This window comes from Nerophis ophidion, linkage group LG03 (assembly GCF_033978795.1).
Source record: "Nerophis ophidion isolate RoL-2023_Sa linkage group LG03, RoL_Noph_v1.0, whole genome shotgun sequence".
In the NCBI taxonomy this organism is placed as follows: Eukaryota; Metazoa; Chordata; class Actinopteri; order Syngnathiformes; family Syngnathidae; genus Nerophis; species Nerophis ophidion.
Genome location: NC_084613.1, coordinates 89,739,370 through 89,760,701, shown reverse-complemented (window position 1 = coordinate 89,760,701; position 21,332 = coordinate 89,739,370). Strand labels below are relative to the sequence as shown.

The following is a 21,332-nucleotide window of genomic DNA, read 5'->3' as shown; positions in this document are numbered from 1 at the left end:
TGGTGCCTAACTCAGCTACAATCGGGCGAAAGGCGGGGTACACCCTGGACAAGCCACCACCTCATCACAGGGCCAACACAGATAGACAGACAACATTTACACTCACATTCACACACTTGGGCCAATTTAGTGTTGCCAATCAAACTATCCCCAGTTGCATGTCTTTGGAAGTTGGAGGAAGCCGGAGTACCCGGAAGGAACCCACGCAGTCATGGGAAGAACTTGCAAACTCCACACAGAAAGATCCCGAGCCTGGGATTGAACCCAGACCTACTCAGGACCTTTGTATTGTGAGGCAGATGCACTAACCCCTCTGCCACCGTACTGCCCCTGTAGTCACTAGTTCTGTCTATATACTGTGTATGTTTATTGGACTGTTGTTGAGCTGATCTTATTGTTGGTGGTGTGTTTTTGTTGAAATTTTTTTTTCCATCTGCATTCAATTGGTGAATGTATCTTAACAAGTTGTCACTTGGCCTTTGCTCAGGGACAACAGATGAAAATGAACATGTAGCTACATTTGGTCTGTGCAATATATGTATTGTGCAATGACCCATCTATCCATTCATTTTCTACCTCTTATTCCCTTTGGGGTAGCGGGGGGAGCTGGTGCCGATCTCAGCTACAATCTGGCGGAAGGCGGTGTACACCCTGGACGAGTTACCACCTCATCGCACGTTGTGCAATGACCCTATCAAATGAACAATAGTTGTATCCATCCATCTATCCATTTTGTACCGCCTGTCTCTTTCAGGGTTGCGGGGGGTGCTGGAACCTATCTCAGCTACATTCGGGCGGAAGGCGGGGTAAACCCTGGACAAGTCGCTATTTCATCACAGGGCCAACACAGATAGACAGACAACATTCACACTCACATTCACACACTAGGGCCAATTTAGTGTTGCCAAGCAACCTATCCCTAGGTGCATGTCTTTGGAAGTGGGAGGAAGCCGGAGTACCCGGAGGGAAGCCGGAGTACCCGGAGGGAAGCCGGAGTACCCGGAGGGAAGCCGGAGTACCCGGAGGGAACCCACGCAGTCACGGGGAGAACATGCAAACTCCACACAGAAAGATCCAGAGCCTGGGATTAAACTCAGGACCTTCCAATAAATTCATAGGCAAAACCTTATTTTTCAACAGGGAGCTTTTTTAAATACACTTTAACACATTCCTAATGTCACCTTTATTAAACATTTATAAACTATATAATACCAAAAAAAATATCAAAAATACATCTCATCAGATGGTAATGCCACAAAAAAGATATAAGAAAATGTGTGGAGTTAATATTTTAGAATATTAACTCCACACATTAATTTGTGGAGTTAATCTAAAAGATTAAGATTAACTCCACAATATTGTGGAGTTAATCTTTTAGATGCTCACAAAATTTGGGATCATGATTCAGTTAGTATACGTTAATATTGCACTTGTCCAGTTTTCATACTTTATTGTGACGTCCCCTCACTATATGCACTGTCTTTGCTGGTTGTGTGTTGTCCTTTCATACTTTTCATGTTATTGTTGTTGTGTACTTATCACTCTCTTATAGAAAACACATATGACTTTCAGTTCAAGTGTGAATTCTAAAACAAAGTTATGATGTTAAAATACTGCTGTTTGATATATTTCTACCCAATTGGATGCATTACAACTGTGTTATTGTACATAATTGTGTCACTTATTTACACATGTACAATTGTATTGTATCCATACACAATAAAAATATTGACTTATTTTTTCATTAACTTGAGTTTATCTTCTTGTTGGTGTGATCAGTCCGTCTCCTTCTTGTTTTGTCTTCTTCTCTTGTGGATGTAATGCAGTTGAGATTGGCAACATGATCCACCAGAGAGACTGGGGCACGCATAGAAAGCTTACTCCAATGATTGCTCGATCAAAGTGCATACAGCGGTACCTTGGCTAATGAATTGCCACAGCGAGGGCCGCATAAACCTAGGCGACCACCGGGGCTGAGGCTAAGGAGGTTTTGCAAACCACCACCCAAAAATCATACTTTGTATTAAAATAAAGTCTGTGCGAGTGTAACAGAAGCCAGTCAACTTCAAGAATAGTGATGGCGATCAGGGAGATCGCTTTTAGCTCAGTAGTCAGCATGCCGGCTCCTTGCCCCGGTGACCTGGGTTTTACGCCTCGCTTGGAGCAGTAGAACGTACAACGCAGCCGAGAGATATATTACACAATCGCTATACGAAGCTAAGCTGTCTGTGATTGAGAGCTATAAACACCAATAATTGCATTCCACCGTCAAAATCGTGGACCCCTATTTGGGTGGGGTGCCCCGGGCTTTAGTCCAGGTCAGCCCCAGCTCACAAGCTTTTTAGGATACAAATGTCTCTGCTAAATTTTAAGCTTTAGGTGGAGAGTAAAAAGTGGAGTTAAGAACTTTTTCACTGCTAGTTGGCCTAGCAAATGTCACAGTGAAACCAGTACGATCCGAACAAAACATTCTGTGTCTCACTCGCCACCATTAACTAATAGATAGCAAAACTTTGTTTCCCTAACTATTAGAACAAAGAAAGTGAGACTGAAAGACAGTGCTGAGAGGGAGAAGCGTTTGATAGTCATTAAATCAAATAAATATTTTGTTGAAAGATATGACCAAGGGGTGCGATTGAGTTACATGATCCGTCACAGCTTTAGTGGCTAGCTTCTTGGATCATCCTGCTTGGTGTGTTTTATGTAGCATGCTCAGCAATTTATTTCCCTCTGGTGCTCTGGTGACAATGTTACTTGGAAGTAACTTGGCTGGATAGATAAGGACTAAAACTGATATCCCAGTATTTTTAAGCCGAATGGCAATGCACGATATTTAACCGGTATCGCAAACAAAATGTGCAATGTGCTTAAGTTTGCCAAAGTGTTTTATGGCTAAATAAACAGTGTTGAGAGTATTCAGATTATCTTCATTGTAAGTAGAAACAGAACATGTTCTTATAAAGTAATTAGTAAGCCGTTATTATGTCAAAGCAGTTTTCGTTCATTTTCTTCATTAACGTTAGGTTTGTAGCCTCACCCTTGTGCGCGGGGATTCACCCTTGTGCGCGGGGATTGATGGCACTCCTACTCTGACTGCGGTAAAGACCGCTAGCTGTTCAGTTTGAAACTACTCTTCAGCTACCCAGTCGCTATATTAGATTAGTCCCACGGGCTTTGTAGAGAGGTACCGTATTTTTCGGACTATAAGTCGCAGTCTTCTCCACAGTCCAGCATGGGGTGAGACCCGGCCAAACCCCAAAAAATTTTAAAATTAAAAACATATTTTTTTTTACATTTTTTTATAGTTTGGCCAAGTCTCACCCCCGGCCAAACTACAAAAAAAAAGTGACTTATAGAACGAAAAATACGGTACTTTCAAAAGCTGAGGAGTAGCTACTAAACATTTGACACACCGAGCGAGCAGCAGAGAGAAGCTATCGCTAGCTGCAGTGCTAAGTCACTAACAGAACTGAACAACGTTAACAGATTATATTAGTGATAAAGCCGCTACAAGGAATATGTTCTCCAGCAAATGGGTGTGTGTCACTCACCAATAACCAAATGCAGCTGGTGACCAAAGCATTGCATCATTCGGTAGTCGAGAAGTCGGCACCGAAGCCGCCATATTCTTTTGAAAGTTTGTTGTGTTGTGCGTCAGAGAAGCCTATGTAAACTCGCAAGTGGCGGAGTTGTGCCAAAGGGAATGCCCTGTGCTGCGCTCATTAGGCGCAGGGATAAGCAAACAGCCATAACAAAGACACATCAAAAGATACTGGTTTGGCGGTATTATCTCAAATATACACCCCTTTCTAAAATATACCGGTATTATCTGTAACACCACTATACAGCCCAGCCCTACTTGGAAGAAACCTATGTTATTAACCCTGGTGGTGAGGATTAAAAGGATCTTAGAAGTGGCTTCTAGGTGACGTGTCCAGCTTGTTCTCAAATTTTAGGCGGTGTTCTGGCAAGAGATACAGCCTCCTGGAATTAATGCAACTCCTGCATGCGCATCACAAGGAATATGGAATATCTCTCTGAACATGCATCCATTTTGAAGGAATCTTTATTGTGAGTAAATTATTTAGCCATGTAAACAAAGACATAGATCGGCTGGACATGGTCTATCGCCGATCAGTTAAAAAAGGCAAATATTGACCCTCAATCCCATCGCATTATCAGAATTTGAACATCTCTACGGCAATCTTTTCACACAGAGACATAACATTTTGTTTGTAAATCACCTGCCTCATCATGCCATACCAACAACAATGTGTAAGGCTCAAAAGATGAATATGGAGCTCCTTTTAAAACACAAATTTTAACACCATCTCCTCAATTTGTCCAAAAGGACGCTTCCGAAACGTGCCGTTTTTCCCCTGACATTTTTTAACATATCTCTCGAAGAGCAACTGGAGAGCTCGCCTGCATTAAACTCATGCGTTCAATGTAAATTTCCTTCAAGGTGCATAAAACATTATGTAACAAATGAATCTTAAGAAAAGTGATGATTTTGTTGACTTCTCAAAATCAATAATTGCTACAGAAAAAGAAGCTCATACATCAAAGAAACGAGCGGATGCATCAGGCTTGATGCACAGTGCAATATTGGTAAAAATGTGGGTGTCTGACAGGCTACTTCAGCATTTGTTTATTTCCTTGCTGTTCTGCGAGGACGAACACATTACGGCGATGGGTCGTTTGAAGACAGCGAAAGAAAAAACTGTTAGAAAGAGCAAGAAATGGGGAACAAGTGGGAATAGAAACGATGTTGCTAAGGGGGGCAAGTTTTTGTTCGATTCAAGCGAAGAAGAATGGAAGTAAGATATCAAACAAGCCAGTAGTGATAGGAGAGAGGAGAAGAGAGGTAAAAGGAAAATAAAATGAAAGAGAGAGAGGGAAATATTCTCCTCTCCAGTGTGTTGATTTTTTTTAAACTTCTTTCCTTTTCTGTGTTTTAGTCGAGTGAGCGACGACCTTGCTGGGTAGAGCATGGTGCTTCTCTCGCTTTTAAGTCCCACTCACTCGCTCATTTCCCTTTGAGGATCAGCCAGAGGGATCAGCTGAGGAGAGGGAGTGATAGAAATTTAAGAGAGATGGAGAGAGAGAGGAGACAGGCTGTAGACGTGTAGAAAAATAAAACGGGAAGAAATTGGTTTGGGGGGGTTGGAGAGGTAAGACAGAGGAAGAAACAGTTAAAAACTGAAAAAATAGGTACGAATCAGGGCAGATATTGCAACACAAATGAACTGGTGAAAGAAAACAGGATGAAAGGTCACAGTACAAAGATGCAGATAAACTTCATGAAGACATGTTGATGGGTTAAAATCATAGCCAAGTGGCTGCAGCTGCGGTATTTGTAAAACCACATAAAAAGAAAAGAAACCCTTTTAAAGCTGATTTTTGGGGAGTTTCTGCTTCCATCCATCCATTTTCTACCCTGGACAAGTCGCCTCCTCATCATAGGGCCAAGACAGATACACAGACAACATTGTTATTTACAAATATAAAGCGACAGGGGTTAATCTTCTCCGTTGCTGTCTATCAAAACCCTGCTGGAAAAATGCTGCAGACAAACATTTTCCTCTTCAGCAGAGCCAATGTAGAGATAATGAGCGTGTTACACAAGGGTCGGTAAGGACATGCAGGGAAACTAACAGATTTGCATGAACACATGTAGACTCCCTAAAAGACGTGTTAACTGACATTCCCATGTAAAATTAGGGATCAACCATAATGACGAACGTAAAATGCAGTCATGCACAAACTCGTACACACATGCAATCATTTGTTTTGAAACAACAGGGAAGAAGCCGCCCTGGGTCATGAATTAACACACTCCCACACAGCTGACAAAAAGGTGCACAAAAGCATGTAGCTGGGTATATTCATAGAGGGTCTTGATATGCATATGTGCAAATGTCTTTCGACAAAGAGGCAACATTAGGCAGGAAGAGGAGGTTGGCAAATGAGAGTTTGGCTGAAAGTGGTACTATGGAACGTCTGCATTTGCACTGTTGCTTTCCTCATTTATTAAACCCCCTGCTGCAGCGCTGTCAACCACCCTTTTTCCGACTCCCGCGCCAGAGCGCTTGAGTTCAAACGCTGCGCCATACTGCCTTTAGCCTCCTTCTGTCTCATCTCCTCATGCAACTGGCAGAGGAGAAGCTCGAGCACCACAGCAAAAAGCTCCTGTAACATACATACAAGCATGTACGCTCCAAGTGCTTGCAATGATGATGTGCCGAATACATATTCACTAGCTACTGTATCAGGGACAGCTGCACGCAAATACAAGTGATGAACAGTGTAGTTTTTAAATCTACAATAAAGCAGAGTTTTGTGTTTTTCCATAAAAATATCAGTTTAATCCAATGTAGAGCTACACAACTGGGGCATACAAACTATTAGTCCAACATTCTTTAAAATCAGATTAACCACAATTAATCACAGGATATTAATAATAATTTATAATGACTTAAAAAAAGACCCCAACATTTGTACACAAATGTAATTTTACTTTCAGCGTATTATTGGGGACAATTTTTTTAATATTTTACTTGAATATACCTAATTTATTTGCTCAAAACTTGGTAATAATATTAGGACACAATTATACTAATATTCAATAGAACAAGTTTATTAAATTATAAAATATTGCAGCATCTCAAAAGTTGAATACTATTTTACAATTGAATTGAAAAATGTTTTTTTTTTATTTAAAAACAAATGACTAAATTGTATACTTAATATACTTTTTAAATTTATAATATGGTAGTACTATATTGCATTTTTACAGTCATAACATTTTTATTATGTATTTTCAATTATTGCGCAGTGGTTAGTGCTAGTGCTTCACAGCGAGAAAGTCCTGGGTTTGATTTCCGGGCTCTGGGTCTTTTTGTGTGGAGTTTGCATGTTCTCCCCACGACTGTGTGGGTTCTCTGGCTTTCTGCCACCTCAAAATACATGCACCTGGGGATAGGCTAATTGGCAACACTAAATTGGACTAATTGTGTGAATGTGAAAGGTTGTCTGAGGTGGCCCGAGTACCGTTTGGATAGGCTATGATTTGGGGCTATATAAATAAACATTGATTGATTGATTGATAGGCTCCAGCCCCTCCGCGACCCCAAGAAGGACAAGTCGTAAAAATGGATGAATGGATATTATATTCCCAACGTGTCCTGGGTCTTCCCCGTGGCCTCCTACCGGTTGGACGTGCCCTAAACACCTTCCTAGGGAGGCGTTTGGGTGGCATCCTGACCAGATGCCCGAGCCACCTCATCTGGCTCCTCTCGATGTGGAGTAGCAGCGGCTTTACTTTGAGCTCCTCTTGGATGGCAGAGTTTCTCACCCTATCTCTAAGGGAGAGCCCCGCCACACGGCGGAGGAAACTCATTTCGGCCGCTTGTACCCGTGATCTTATCCTTTCGGTCATGACCCAAAGCTCATGACCATAGGTGAGGATGGGAACGTAGCTCGACCGGTAAATTGAGAGCTTTGCCTTCCGGCTCAGCTCCTTCTTCACCACAACGGATCGGTACAACGTCCGCATTACTGAAGACGTCGCACCGATCCGCCTGTCGATCTCACGATCCACTCATCCCCCACTCGTGAACAAGACTCCTAGCTTCTTGAACTCCTCCACTTGGGGCAGGGTCTCCTCTCCAACCCAGAGATGGCACTCCACCCATTTGCGGAAGAGAACCATGGACTCGGACTTGGAGGTGCTGATTCTCATTCTGGTCGCTTCACACTCGGTTGCGAACCGATCCAGTGAGAGCTGAAGATCCCGGCCAGATGAAGCCATCAGGACCACATCATCTGCAAAAAGCAGAGACCTAATCCCGCAGCCACCAAACCGGAACCCCTCAACGCCTTGACTGCGCCAAGAAATTCTCTCCATAAAAGTTATCAACAGAATCGATGACAAAGGACAGTCCAACCCTCACTGGAAACGTGTTTCCAATTTACTGCCGGCAATGCGGACCAAGGTCTGACACTGATCATACAGGGAGCGGACCGCCACAATAAGACACGTTAGGAAAACTATGTCTCCCGGCTGGCCTGGGGACGCCTCGGGATCCCCGGGAAGAGCTGGACGAAGTGGCTGGGGAGAGGGAAGTCTGGGCTTCCCTGCTTAGGCTGCTGCCCCCGCGACCCGACCCCGGATAAGCGGAAGAAGATGGATGGATGGATGGATATTATATTATACATTATTAAAACATATATTTTGCCTACAGAGGTGGGATATACTGTAAATATGTATTATTATGATGTGGTATTATTAGTAAAATTCATATAATGGGAGCTTTCAACATATTTTTTGTGCAAACATGTTAAATGTGTCAACAATTGTATTGAGTTTAAGTGTTAAATTATATATAATATTGTGAGATAATATATCAAATGCAATACATATTTTTATTACACAAAGTATTTATTAGAAACAAAAAAACATTATTTATATAAAACATATACTTTATCCCGAATGTATTACAACACACATTTTTATGGTAACCATCTGCGGTTAAAGTAAAGGAGTATAGTAAATGGGTTATACGTCTATAGCGCTTTTCTATGTTCCAGGTACTCAAAGCAATTTGACACTATTTCCACATTCACACACTGATGGCCCTAACCATGACCCATCAGGAGCAAGGCTGAAGTGTCTTGCTCAAAGACACAATAGATGTGACTAGGAAGGCGGAAGACGGGGATCGATCCAGGAACCCTCTGATTGCTGGCATGGCCGCTTTATGAACCGAGCCACGCCATGAGTGTGGACAAAATAAATTGTGTGATTACTCTGCGTATGTCCATGATTAATGCAATATTTTTTTGTTTTTTTATTGCATGAGTTGATACAGGGGTTTCTAAAGAATGGCCAGGGGGCAATATTCGATCCACAGCTTGTTTTTTTTTTAATAAGCCTTTGACATGTTCTGAAAATAAATTAATCCACTATTAATGAGGTACATAAAATATAACACCACTAACAACTATTTGCTGTTAGCTTTAACGCAAAATCTAAGATAATGTTTTATCCCCAAATGTATTAGACCATACATGATGTACGTTGAATTGGTTTTGTCATCATTGATGTACAAAATGTATAGAAGTGGTCCACGGTATGCTTTAATTTTTCAGTATGCGGCCCTCGTTAGAAAAAGTTTGGACACCCAATGGCTTAGTGGCTTAATGATAGCCCTAATACAAACACAAACATTAACACCTCCTATTTTGTATACATTACACGATTGTACCTAATTATGTTAACTTATTTATAAATAAATGTATACATATCTTGGAGGCCTTGCGACTTCATGGTTAATTAAAAATCTGGTGGTCGTGGGTCATAACACCGTTATGTATGATATCATATTTTGTATGATTTAAAACAACAGAGTGTTAGTGTCACTGTATGTGGAGTTAATCGGATTATAATAATATCATGGGGCATGTGTTTGTCCACTGAACTGCAAAAATTAAGCTGTATATTAGGGTGATCAGATACAGAAGCAGCGGAACACCACAGAGAAGGCACAGAGAAAAGAAGGAGAGAAAATGCGGTGGTGGTGTTTGGTGAACAAGGAGGGGCAGAGGTCTGTTAACCTGGTGTGACGGGGCGTGTGCTTGTAAATAAACATCAGGCTGGGATTATTCTGAGCACGGAAGCCCAGACCACAAGGCCCTGAGGGGGCCCATACCTGGCTCCGTCTCACACTAACACTGAACAAAACTCGAACATTGGTGCCACTAACACAACCACAAACATACACTGTAAAACATCAATATAAAAAAAACATGTAATAATACAGATACACGCTTTTTTCTTCAAAGAAAAAAAAGAAAGGATATTCCTATTGTCAAAGCAAATCACGTCATCTATGAGATGATGTACTCACTGTTCGATACTTGGGGAAAGGTAAAGTTTTGGGAAGACCTGTGTAGCTTCTGCATCCTCAAAACTCACTGATAGAAGGGCCACATCCTCTCCAGGGTCCAAAGCTGTGTCCTAGGAGGAAAAATGACAAAGGTAATTTTTATTTTTAGAATTTCAGTAACACATTCCTCTACCCATTGCAGATGCGTGTTCGGGCCTAACGCTGGCATTCCACACTCAAAAGTATGATTCTTTTTAAAGGTTGCATATGCACAAAATGGCAGCATGGTGGAATAGAGGTTAGAGCATGTGCCTCACAATACAAAGGTCCTGAGTAGTCCTGTGTTCAATCCCGGTGTTCTTTGTGGAGTTTGCATATTATCCCCATGACTGTGTGTGTTCCCTATGGGTACTCCGGCTTCCTCCCCCCTCCAAAAACATACACCTGGGGATAGCTTGATTGACAACACTAAATGGCCGTAGTGTGTGAAAGTGAGTGTGAATGTTGTCTGTCTACATGTGTTGGCCCTGTGATGAGGTGGCGACTTGTCTAGGGCGTACACCGCCTTCCGCCCAATTGCAGCTGAGATAGGCTCCAGCACCCCCCGTGTCCCCGAACGGGACAAGCGGTAGGAAATAGATAGATGGATGGATGCACAAAATGGGCCCTAAAAGTTGTGTATGCCACTTCTTATTCTGTATTTCTTATTTTAAATGGAGACAGTGACAACTGGAGACTCAAATTGAGATGTGATGAAATCAAGCATCACAAAACCTGTTATTTGTGTGCTTAGAAATTGAAACCTCTTATTTGTACGTGTTTCAAACAAAGTGCATCCCTTCATTTTGTCCCTTAACTATTTTGCTCCACTTTCAAATTTAAATTGATTAGTCCATCCAATAATTCATCAGATTATCAGCGTGCTTAATTGTACAAATACCAATTATGGTCAACTACGCAGAACAGATCACATTTCATTCATTACAGCAACATTGTCACTCCAGCTAAACAGACCTAAATAAAACCATTGTGATCACGATCAAACCCACATGTTCAAACAACATTACGGCATGTGTAACGCCACTGACCACCACGTGATTATACTTAGTGATGTGGAAGAAAATGAATGCGATAGCTGTACAAGATTTAACTTTATTTGGGGGAAGGATATACTATGATCTGTTTTATTTTGGCACATTTCTATTAATGAGACTTTAGATTTCTATGACTTGATTGTTAAGAGAACTGCCAAAAAGGTAACATGCTGCAGTCTTCTCAAGTGAGCAAACATTTGAAGGGCACCTTTGATTCATTTTGTCTTTCCTGACTTATACATGTTGTTACAGCGTTGGATACTCATGTTAAAAAATGCCAAAGCATCATGCATTTTGGCGTGAGCTTGCTCACAGTTTGAGATGCCTCTGTTCACAGAGTTTTGCAATCTGTAATCACAGCAAGATTAACGTACTTATTTAGACATCAAGTCAAGCTTTGTCAGAGGGGTAGGACTTGTTTTAAATGTAGATTAAAATCATTAACGGTCCCCCTTGAGGATGATGTTGAACTAAAACACACAAGTTGGAAAAAAAATCCTTAATTTAGCTTTAATATTTCACCTTACCAAGACATTTTGGACAATCCCTTGTTTCCAACAAAGTGGGGAAGGACCACAGCACAAATCAAAAAACCTGCAGGCAGAGTTGGATAGGCGTGGTGTGGAAAAACTTGAATGGCCCCTATAAAAGGATGTATTTAGGATGTACTACCACGGATCTTGTAAGCAACACCCTCTCCTCCAGCATCAGTGACAGATAAGGCCCTTTTCTATCGCGATAACTTTTAAAAGGAACTTTCCCATTTACCCAACAAAACCTACCCAGGTAGATTTAGTTCTTCAGTATTTTTTTTAATTCCTGCCAGCAAGGTGGGAATTTTGGAAAAGTCATGCAACCTTATCGGGGGCAGGCTGTGGTGTCGAACGCTGATTGGTTGAACACGGTTGGAGGCGTTTTTAAAACGTATTTTTCGAACACGGGACCGCCATTTCAGAATGCTAGACAACTTGTTTATTTGTTATTTCTTCTATAATTTCTATTAAAACAAACTTGATAGCAAAGAGAAAGAAGAACACAAGGAACGTTTGGCTTGCAAGAACTTTTGTGGGGCATCTTCATCCTTAAGAACGCGCACCAGTGGAACTATCTTTCAGTGTTTTTACTCAGCCGTAGCCTTTAAAATTATACCGTTTAATTTTTATAGTTTTTTTTCCACAAACCCAATTTTGATACGCAAAGCTACGATAAGCGCACAGACTATTTTTTTTAATGCATTTACAAAGGAGTGTGAATGTGGCCACAGATCAGTTTCTACGGAGGTTGCACTAGCTGTTCCATGTCAAGATCCGGGGTGGACTACTGCTCTATGCATCAAGTAATTGTTACAGGAACCTAAGGTTTCTGAACTTTTGGTGGAAAAGGGCCTATATTGTCTATGTACAATAAGGGTGTGCTAGTCCAAAAGCATTATTGGCGGTAGAGAGGAAAAGAGAAGAAACATCTGTTTTGTTTCATGCCACATTAGTTTCAACATCTGCAACATGAGGGTGAGCTAATGACTGAGAGCACCACTCAAATCATGTGTGAGATGGATACAGAAGCCACCCGGAGCTGCGTGCTAAAACCCTCATCTGCCTTTCAGAGGTTTGAGTTTCTCATTGTGTGATATATTTCCTAGAGCGTGGCCACTTCTAAGGGACTGTCATTAGTGCAATTTCACATGAAATATTATGAGTGCTCTCCCCCTTCCTCCCTCGACAAAGTCTCTGCAGCGTTAATCAAATGTCTTACAGATGGTTTGAACTCATCCATTTGTTAAAATCGTTGTTCGCCCTGGTGTAGAGGAAATCTAACCACCATACATGATGGACGGAGGCGCTGTGCAACCAGTTTGAAACAAAGGAGCCTCCAACATGATCAAGCCCATGAGCTAATTGGAAATAGTTTGGTTCGCTGATCCCAAAACTAAACTAATCACCAGCTTGAGCAGGCAAATAAAGACATTTCTTTTGGGGAATTTTATTTTGCAATTGGTGGAGTAGAATGGATTCCAATTAATGTAATCTAATGCTCTTTATCGATCAATCTTTGTAAGAATATTAAAAACAGAAAGCTGTGGGGACCAAGAACGCTGATTAATGATTTAGCACATTTTCAGAAATTATTTGAGGCTGTTCATTTTTTTAGGTTACGTTTTCACTGGGGTTTGTTTGTCAGTTAGTTAGCATGGACAGATTTTGATGAAACCCTCAGGAAATGTCAGAGTTGGGATAAAGAACAAATGATTAGATTTAGGGGAATGATCTGAATTATTTCTCCTACGTTATGTTACATTAGAGCTGGGCGATTAAAAATAATCAAAACCTACATTTAGAACAGGGATGTTAAACATGCGGCCCGCGGGCCGGATCAAGCCTGTAAACAGGCTCTATCCGGCACGCAAGATGAGTTTGCCAAGTGTAAAATTGAGCTGCATTTTTAAATGAAAGACACTGCTGTTCTAAATGTATACACAGGATGTCACAATGGCAATTCCGTTAGGCAAGCAAATAAATTATACTAGGGTAAGCAAGTATACCAAGTAAGAGGTACACTGTAAAGGGGGGGTGCAACTCCTCCCCTTCAACCCAAAGTAAAACAAACAGGGGTAAAAAAAACAATTGGTAACCCCACTCGACACTGCACATTGATATAATCCTGTGAAAATGATTGTCTTCTGTGCAAATTTAAAGAAATTGAACAGTGGCAAAGACAAATGAGGTAGTGGATACATAGAAGATTTTTTAATTTACACTTTATTTAGCATTTTGTTTAATCCAGGATGGGCTGTGACTTCAAGGTGCCATATGTAATAATTCCATGTAAAGTCATCATTAAATGGCCCTGATATGTCAAAAAGCATTAATAAATCATGTTCTTTTCGAATACCTCTATGACAGATAACGGTAGTTCAGCTGGGATATGCTCATTTCAAAATTAGATTTACAGCCCCAAAATCTTGTTATTGTTTCCATTTGGATGGCCTACACTCCACCGTTTGACCAATTAGAGCAGTGGGGTCGGGAACCTTTTTGACTGGGAGAGCCATTTAAGCCAAATATTTTAAAATGTATTTCCGTGAGAGCTATATAATATTGTTTAACACTGAATACAACTGAATGTCTGCATTTTTAAGTAAGACCAACATTTATAGAGTATAATTTGTCACAAACTCGCATGGCAGCAGTAGTAGCAACCCCAAAATGCAGGAACCAGGAAAGTGATGAGCAGGTAATATGCTTTTAATATCACCAACAGAGGAGAATGAAGCAGTCTTGCATATACAGTTCTAAACAATAGTCAATCTTTGAGCCCTGAAGAACGCGCAAGACAAGCATAAATAGAAACATGCTGATTGGCGGCAGGTGTGGACCGGCTGCCAATCAACAGCAGGTGAGGGGAAAAAAACACAGCGCTCAGCGGGACAAGCAGGAAATGGAAACAAAATTAGAGCACTGATGAGAAGTAGATACAAAACAAAGTAGCACAAACAGAAATTAAGTGACAGATCTTCACATAATATTTATTTTATTCTTTTTAATAACATTTTTATTCAGAAGCTCACCGATGATAAATAAAATACTTCTTACTATTAATGCGACTTCATGAACAGATGCCGTAGAAAACAGATGGATGGATTAAAATGTATGAGAATGTTTTGTATTTTGAACGTAATTTTCAAAACTGCGATTACCAGCGGAATTATTCATTACTTATCATGTCCCACTGGATCATTATTGTCACCGATGTCCTTGCCCTTATGTGGGCCTACCGAGGATGTCGTGGTGGTTTGTGCAGCCCTTTGAGACACTAGTGATTTAGGGCTATATAAGTAAACATTGATTGATTGATTGATTGATGTTAAGCAATGTCAGCTAAGATTTATCTGAGAGCCAGAGGCAGTCATCAAAAGAGCCACATCTGGCTCTAGAACCATAGGTTCTCTACCCCTGAATTAGAGACTCCGTGAGTGTGTCACATCCAGTTTGCCAGTCATGCACCGGCAATTTCGTCGAGCTACTGCCACTGGTAAAGTTACTAAACATGTCAGACCTCAGTAAATCTAAAAGATGTCGTTACGATTCTCAACTTATTCATGACAAAGCCAGGAAGAAAACAAGGATTTGTATCAGGGATGCCTTTGAAAGATGGAGAAGATTGAAGGCGGAAAATATTTTTTCATCTGATGCCAAACTTTCTAATTTCCTACTTGATAGGTACGTAAGTAAGACATTTACGTTTTCTTATTACTTGTAATAAATGGAAATGGACATTATGTACATATTGTCCAATACAGTCTATGACCTTGTCTAACAAAGCTTGTACAAACCCTGTTTCCATATGAGTTGGGAAATTGTGTTAGATGTAAATATAAATGGAATACTATGATTTGCAAATCATTTTCAACCCATATTCAGTTGAATATGCTACAAAGACAACATATTTGATGTTGAAACTGATAAACATTTTTTTGTGCAAATAATCAATAACTTTAGAATTTGATGCCAGCAACATGTGACAAAGAAGTTGGGAAAGGTGGCAAGAAATACTGATAAAGTTGAGAAATGTTCATCAAACACTTATTTGGAACATCCCAAAGGTGTGCAGGCTGATTGGGAACAGGTGGGTGCCATGATTGGGTATAAAAGCATCTTCCATGAAATGCTGAGTAATTCACAAGAAAGGATGGGGCGAGGATCACCAATTTGTAAGCAAATTGTCGAACAGTTTTAGAACAACATTTCTCAACGAGCTATTGCAAGGAATTTATGGATTTTACCATCTACGGTCCATAAAATCATCAAAAGGTTCAGAGAATCTGGAGAAATCACTGCACGTAAGCGATGATATTATGGACCTTTGATCCCTCCAGGTGGTACTGCATCAAAAACCGACATCAGTGTGTAAAGGATATCACCAGATGGGCTCAGGAACACTTCATAAAACCACTGTCAGTAACTACAACTGGTTGCTACATCTGTAAGTGCAAGTTAAAACTCTGCTATGCAAAGCAAAACCCATATATCAACAACACCAAGGAACGCTGCTGGCTTCGCTGGGCCAGAGCTAATTTAAAATGGACTGATACAAAGTGGAAAAGTGTTCTGAAGAATCCACATTTCAAATTATATTTGGAAACTGTGGACGTGGTGTCCTCCGGAACAAAGAGGAAAAGAACCATCCGGATTGTTATGTAGATGCATTAGTGCCCAAGGCATGGGTAACTTACACATCTGTGGAGGCACCATTAATGCTGAAAGGTTCATACAGGTTTTGGAGCAACATACTGTATGTTGTCATCCAAGCAATGTTATCATGGACGCCCCTGTTTATTTCAGCAAGACAATGCCAAGCCACGTGTTACAACAGCGTGGTTTTGCAGACCCTGGACTGTTGAACGACTAAAGCTCTATATAAAACAAGAATAAGAAATAATTCCACTTTCAAAGCTTCAACAATTAGTTTCCTCAGTTCCCAAACACTTATTGAGTGTTGTTAAAAGAAAAGGTGATGTAACACAGTGGTGAACATGCCCTTTTCCAACTACTTTGGCACGTGTTGCAGCCATGAAATTCTAAGTTAATTATTATTTGCAAAAAAAAAAATCAGTTTCATGAGTTTGAACATCAAATATGTTGTCTTTGTAGTGCATTCAACTGAATATGGGTTTAAAATGATTTGCAAATCATTGTATTACGTTTATATTTACATCTAACACAATTTCCCAACTCATATGGAAACGGTGTTCGTATGTTCGTGCAACAAATGCTAAGGAGCAAAGCACCATCACACAACTGTAATGCTTAGCATGCTAGTCAGGTAAATGACACATCGGCATATAGGCTAACGGGGGAAATATATGCCCGTTCGCCTGTATGTCGATGTGCGGTCCAACTGACAGGGCAAAATATATTTTCGACAAATAAAACCTATGTGGATATGGGTAGTGTCAGTGCCTATTTCCTTCTCAATATGCTGATGTACTGAGGAAATGGGTTCCAACATTAGCACAGCTAATTGCAGTCTCTGGTACTGTATGTGCATCAAACACATATAATGATAATGATAAATGATATAAATGGGTTGTACTTGTATAGCGCTTTTCTACCTTCAAGGTACTTAAAGCGCTTTGACACTACTTCCACATTTACCCATTCACACACATGCACACACTGATGGAGGGAGCTGCCATGCAAGGCGTTAACCAGCACCCATCAGGAGCAAGGGTGAAGTGTTTTGCTCAGGACACAACGGACGTGACGAGGTTGGTACTAGGTGGGAATTGAACCAGGGACCTTCGGGTTACGCACGGCTACTCTTATTTGCTTGGCACAATATAATGCATTACATGTAACGATTTTCTACTTATTGGCATGGTAGTAGTAGGCTATATGACTTATGCGTAACATGGTTTATGCGTAACATGGGTTGGCTCATAGAATCGCACTTTGCACTGAAAGATGGTGATGTGCGTACATGGAAGAGAATGCACTACGTCAGGTTGGATGCAACATGGAGTTATGCTGAACGAAATGTGGCACTAATTTTACTGTTGGCTTTGGCTTGCTATCAAAGAAGGCCTATGTGATATATAATGCATTATATATATATAATCATTTCAATGGTGGTCCGTGCGGTCAAACTAGACATTTTAGCAGGGTAAGGCCAACAATCTGTCCCGACGAAAATTTTTCTACGTATCTTTACAAATACATTTGGCCAATCGACATCAGTAAAATAATGCATAATTACTTAGTAAACTATCTTGCAAGAAGTATAAACAAGAGAAACCTACGGCGTAGGACTGGTCGTTTGCTATTTGAAGTCCCTTGGAGTAGGACTCGGCTGCGTTTCTGGCAACCTCAGTCATGGAGAGTGGGAGGGTATTAGATAATTTTGACCGTGATTGCAGTACCGTTTCTGCCCACATTGTTACACATGACACCTTTAAAGTTCAACTGCTTTGTAGATACACTGAGATGAATTCTAATTTAATTGTGTTCTTCATGCTGTTTTTGAAACAGCACAATTTTTTTCCTCAGAAATTTCAACTAACCTGAAGTGTTTTGTCATGAGGATTATTTGTAAACCGTATATATTTAAAGAATGTGCTTGTTCTATTTTGGGCCGAAGTAAAACAAAAAACAATCTGAAGTTGTCAGAGTTGTATTCTTAAGTTATTATGCCATTATTTTACCTGTCGGGCCCACGTGGGAAAATACTTTTTTTTATGCGGCCCCTGAGCTAAAATGAGTTTGACAACCCTGATTTAGAGTTTTTAACTGACGGTAAACTGCTGGGTCAATTATTCAGATTTTTCCCCCTTTGTTATTTTCACTCTACTAATACGGCACCCTCTTAAAAAAACAGTACTGATTATGTATATAAATCCAGGTGTCACGAAGCATGCAGGATGTCCGAAACCCAGCAGAAGTAGCAGCATCCAAGTAACACTGTCCCATCCAGTCCGCTAGACCAGAGGTCTTCAACGGGGGATCCAAGACCTCAAGGGGTCCGCAGAGGTACTGCGGGGGTCCTGTGAAATTTTTGGTTGATTGGACTTCATTTTAATATATTTTTTTATATCCCCCTGCACTTGTTCCATTATTTAACTGTGTCTGTATACAAATGAACAACACACTGTAAAGCAGTTTTGAAATACATGTTTAGAAATGTATGGTCACACTACTCACTGTACCTTGCAGGTTTGGAATAAAAACATTGATTATTATTATTTATTGTATTATATTATATTAGCGCTGTAGTTGTCAGCTACTGATAAGTGGAGCAAAATATCAGGCTAGCAATTAACGTGCCAGTTTTCAGCAAGCGATTAACTTGGCCAGCTAGCTGTTAACGGCATTATAATGTGTGTTTTGAAAATCCTAGTAAAAAGAAGATGACCAACTTAATTTAGAACACAATCACAATTTTATACAAAATGTATAGGTATTCACTGTGATTTCTTTGTTTGTTAAGTTAAAGTTAAATTACCAATGATTGTCACACACACACACACTATGTGTGGCGAGATTATTCTCTGCATTTGACCCATCACCCTTGAGCACCCCCTGGGAGGTGAGGGGAGCAGTGAGCAGCAGCGGTGGTTGGAGCCCGGGAATCATTTTTGGTGATTCAACCCCCAAATGTAACTCTTAATGCTGAGTGCCAAGCAGGGAGGTAATGGGTCCCATTTTTATAGTCTTTGGTGTGACTCGGCCAGGGGTTTGAACTCACAACCTACCGATCCCCGTCTGTTTGTTAGTTTGCAACATAGTTCAAAAAGTTATAGGCAAATTCAGAAATGAGGTAGGTAAGTGATTCGATTTTGGGGGAGATCCTAATTGCCGTCTGGATTCTGGATTTTTTAAATCGGGATATAGAGCTTGACAGAAGTATGCCAAGTGATTTGCTTGTTATTTATTTATTCATTTGAGCAATTCTATGATGACAGACTTTTACTGGGTGTCGCTATGAGGTGGGAATTGGTCCTTGAGCTTGAGTGATGCTCTTGACAGAGATGCTAATTCCAGAGAGCCTCTAAGGTGGCTTGAATAAAACTTGTTATCACAGCAATCAGATGCGAGGGAATCATGAAATCAGGATGAGGAATCGGGTTTAAAATACAGAGGGTATAATAGAGTGGGAAACAACAGTATCCCAGTCATGTCCTCTCTCCTATGACACAGGTGAAAGAACACTGCTTAAATACTTCCTGTGCACCCAAGCCCACCCAAACAGCACAACAAATCATTTAACTGAGCTCCACTGTTAGTTGACATACCTCCTTGTTAATGGAGGAAGATAAATGAGAACATTACTGTTATGGGGGGTGAATGGATCCCACAATGTATCTGTGACTGAAACAGGAACACGAAAAAAAGCATCTCCATCTGCAGCAAATACATTTGGGGCTAAAACATACAGTACATAGTCAAAGAGAGCCAGTAAAGTATCGGAGGGGATGTGGCATCCAAAAGTGTCGCCTGATGGAATCAACTCACATCAATATAGTCTGCTTCAGTAAACAAGGGCTGCTATGTGTCTCAGAGAAGGGCTGGCGGCTTCTGCCGCTGATGATATGGGACAGATAGGAACAGGCATGAAGATGTGGGGCTGCAGTGGGAGTGTAGTTTGGGAGGAGATTATTTTGCTCCAGTATGTAGGTGTCAAGTCCGTTTCTTGTCTCTAAAGGTGATTTAATAGATGTGTTCTTCGGACTCGGACTGCAAATAAAGATGGACGAGAACTAACAGAAAGGTGGGAGGGCTAGAGGAGAAACATGGGCCAGCTTGTACATAGCCTTCATTCGGTCAGACCAAGGGCACTGTTGGGAGAGAGCCTTTTCAAGGAATGATTCAGACTCAGCTCGTTCCTGTGGACAGCAAAGAGCTGTCACAAGTCATATTGCGTCTGTGAAACTAGTAGGCAAAAAGTAACCTCTAACCTAGGGGTCCCCAAACTTTTTGACCCGGGGAGGGATTGGGTTAAAATAATTTGTCGTGGGGCCGGGCTGGTGATATATATATATATATATATATATATAAATTAATATATATATATATAAATTAATATATATATATATATAAATTTATATATATATATATATATATATATATATATATATATATATGATGTCACGCCATCGATTGGAAAATGCATTTTTAGACAATGTGATTTGCCTGAGCGGCTAGGAGACTCTGAGAGTAACAAGCAACAAGCTGTAGAAAATGGATTAGAAAGGACAGATTAAAAAAAAAATATATATACATATATATATATTAGGGCTGGGCAATGATTAAAAATTTTAATCGAAGTTAATCGCACTATTTATCCAATTAATCGCGATTAACTGCATTGTATACGCAAAGCCCAATAATGAATTCAAAAGTTGTGTGTAGTGCACCTTTATCGGAATATTCTCCCACATGAACAAAAGCGCCAAAACATTTGTTTTGCAAACACAATTTGAATCAGTCCTTGTTAAACAGTAGCAGTTGAATAGCATATTTTATGAAAATCAACTCAAAAATTGTAAATACAAACATTTAAGCTTATTGCCACTGCCAGGGTATTTAAGTTATCCTGTTTGTTATGGAAAATAAATATAATCTACATACAAATCTCTGAGCCACAATCACAACATCTGAACAGGCAATTTCTGAGGTAACAGCAGAAACATTTTTTTTTATCAGGGTCTTATGTTTAAAAAACCTATATTATAGGTAGTGGGCTGTTTTAGGGAATTTTTGATCAAATTATCTGTAGTAGCAATATTAATAATGTTGTGTTTATTCTGCGTAGTGCACTTAAAATAATTATGACCATATCTAGGAATTGATATGAT

General features: G+C 40.3%; 1 protein-coding gene across 1 annotated transcript in view; it reads right to left on the bottom strand.

The window, feature by feature from the left end:
• Nucleotides 1-21,332, bottom strand: part of LOC133550219 (BRISC and BRCA1-A complex member 2-like) — a 107,107-nt gene that overhangs the window by 36,669 nt on the left and 49,106 nt on the right. Inside the window, exon 3 of the mRNA XM_061896371.1 lies at nucleotides 9,912-10,021. Coding sequence (XP_061752355.1) covers nucleotides 9,912-10,021 — 110 coding nt within the window. The remainder of the gene's footprint in view (nucleotides 1-9,911; nucleotides 10,022-21,332) is intronic.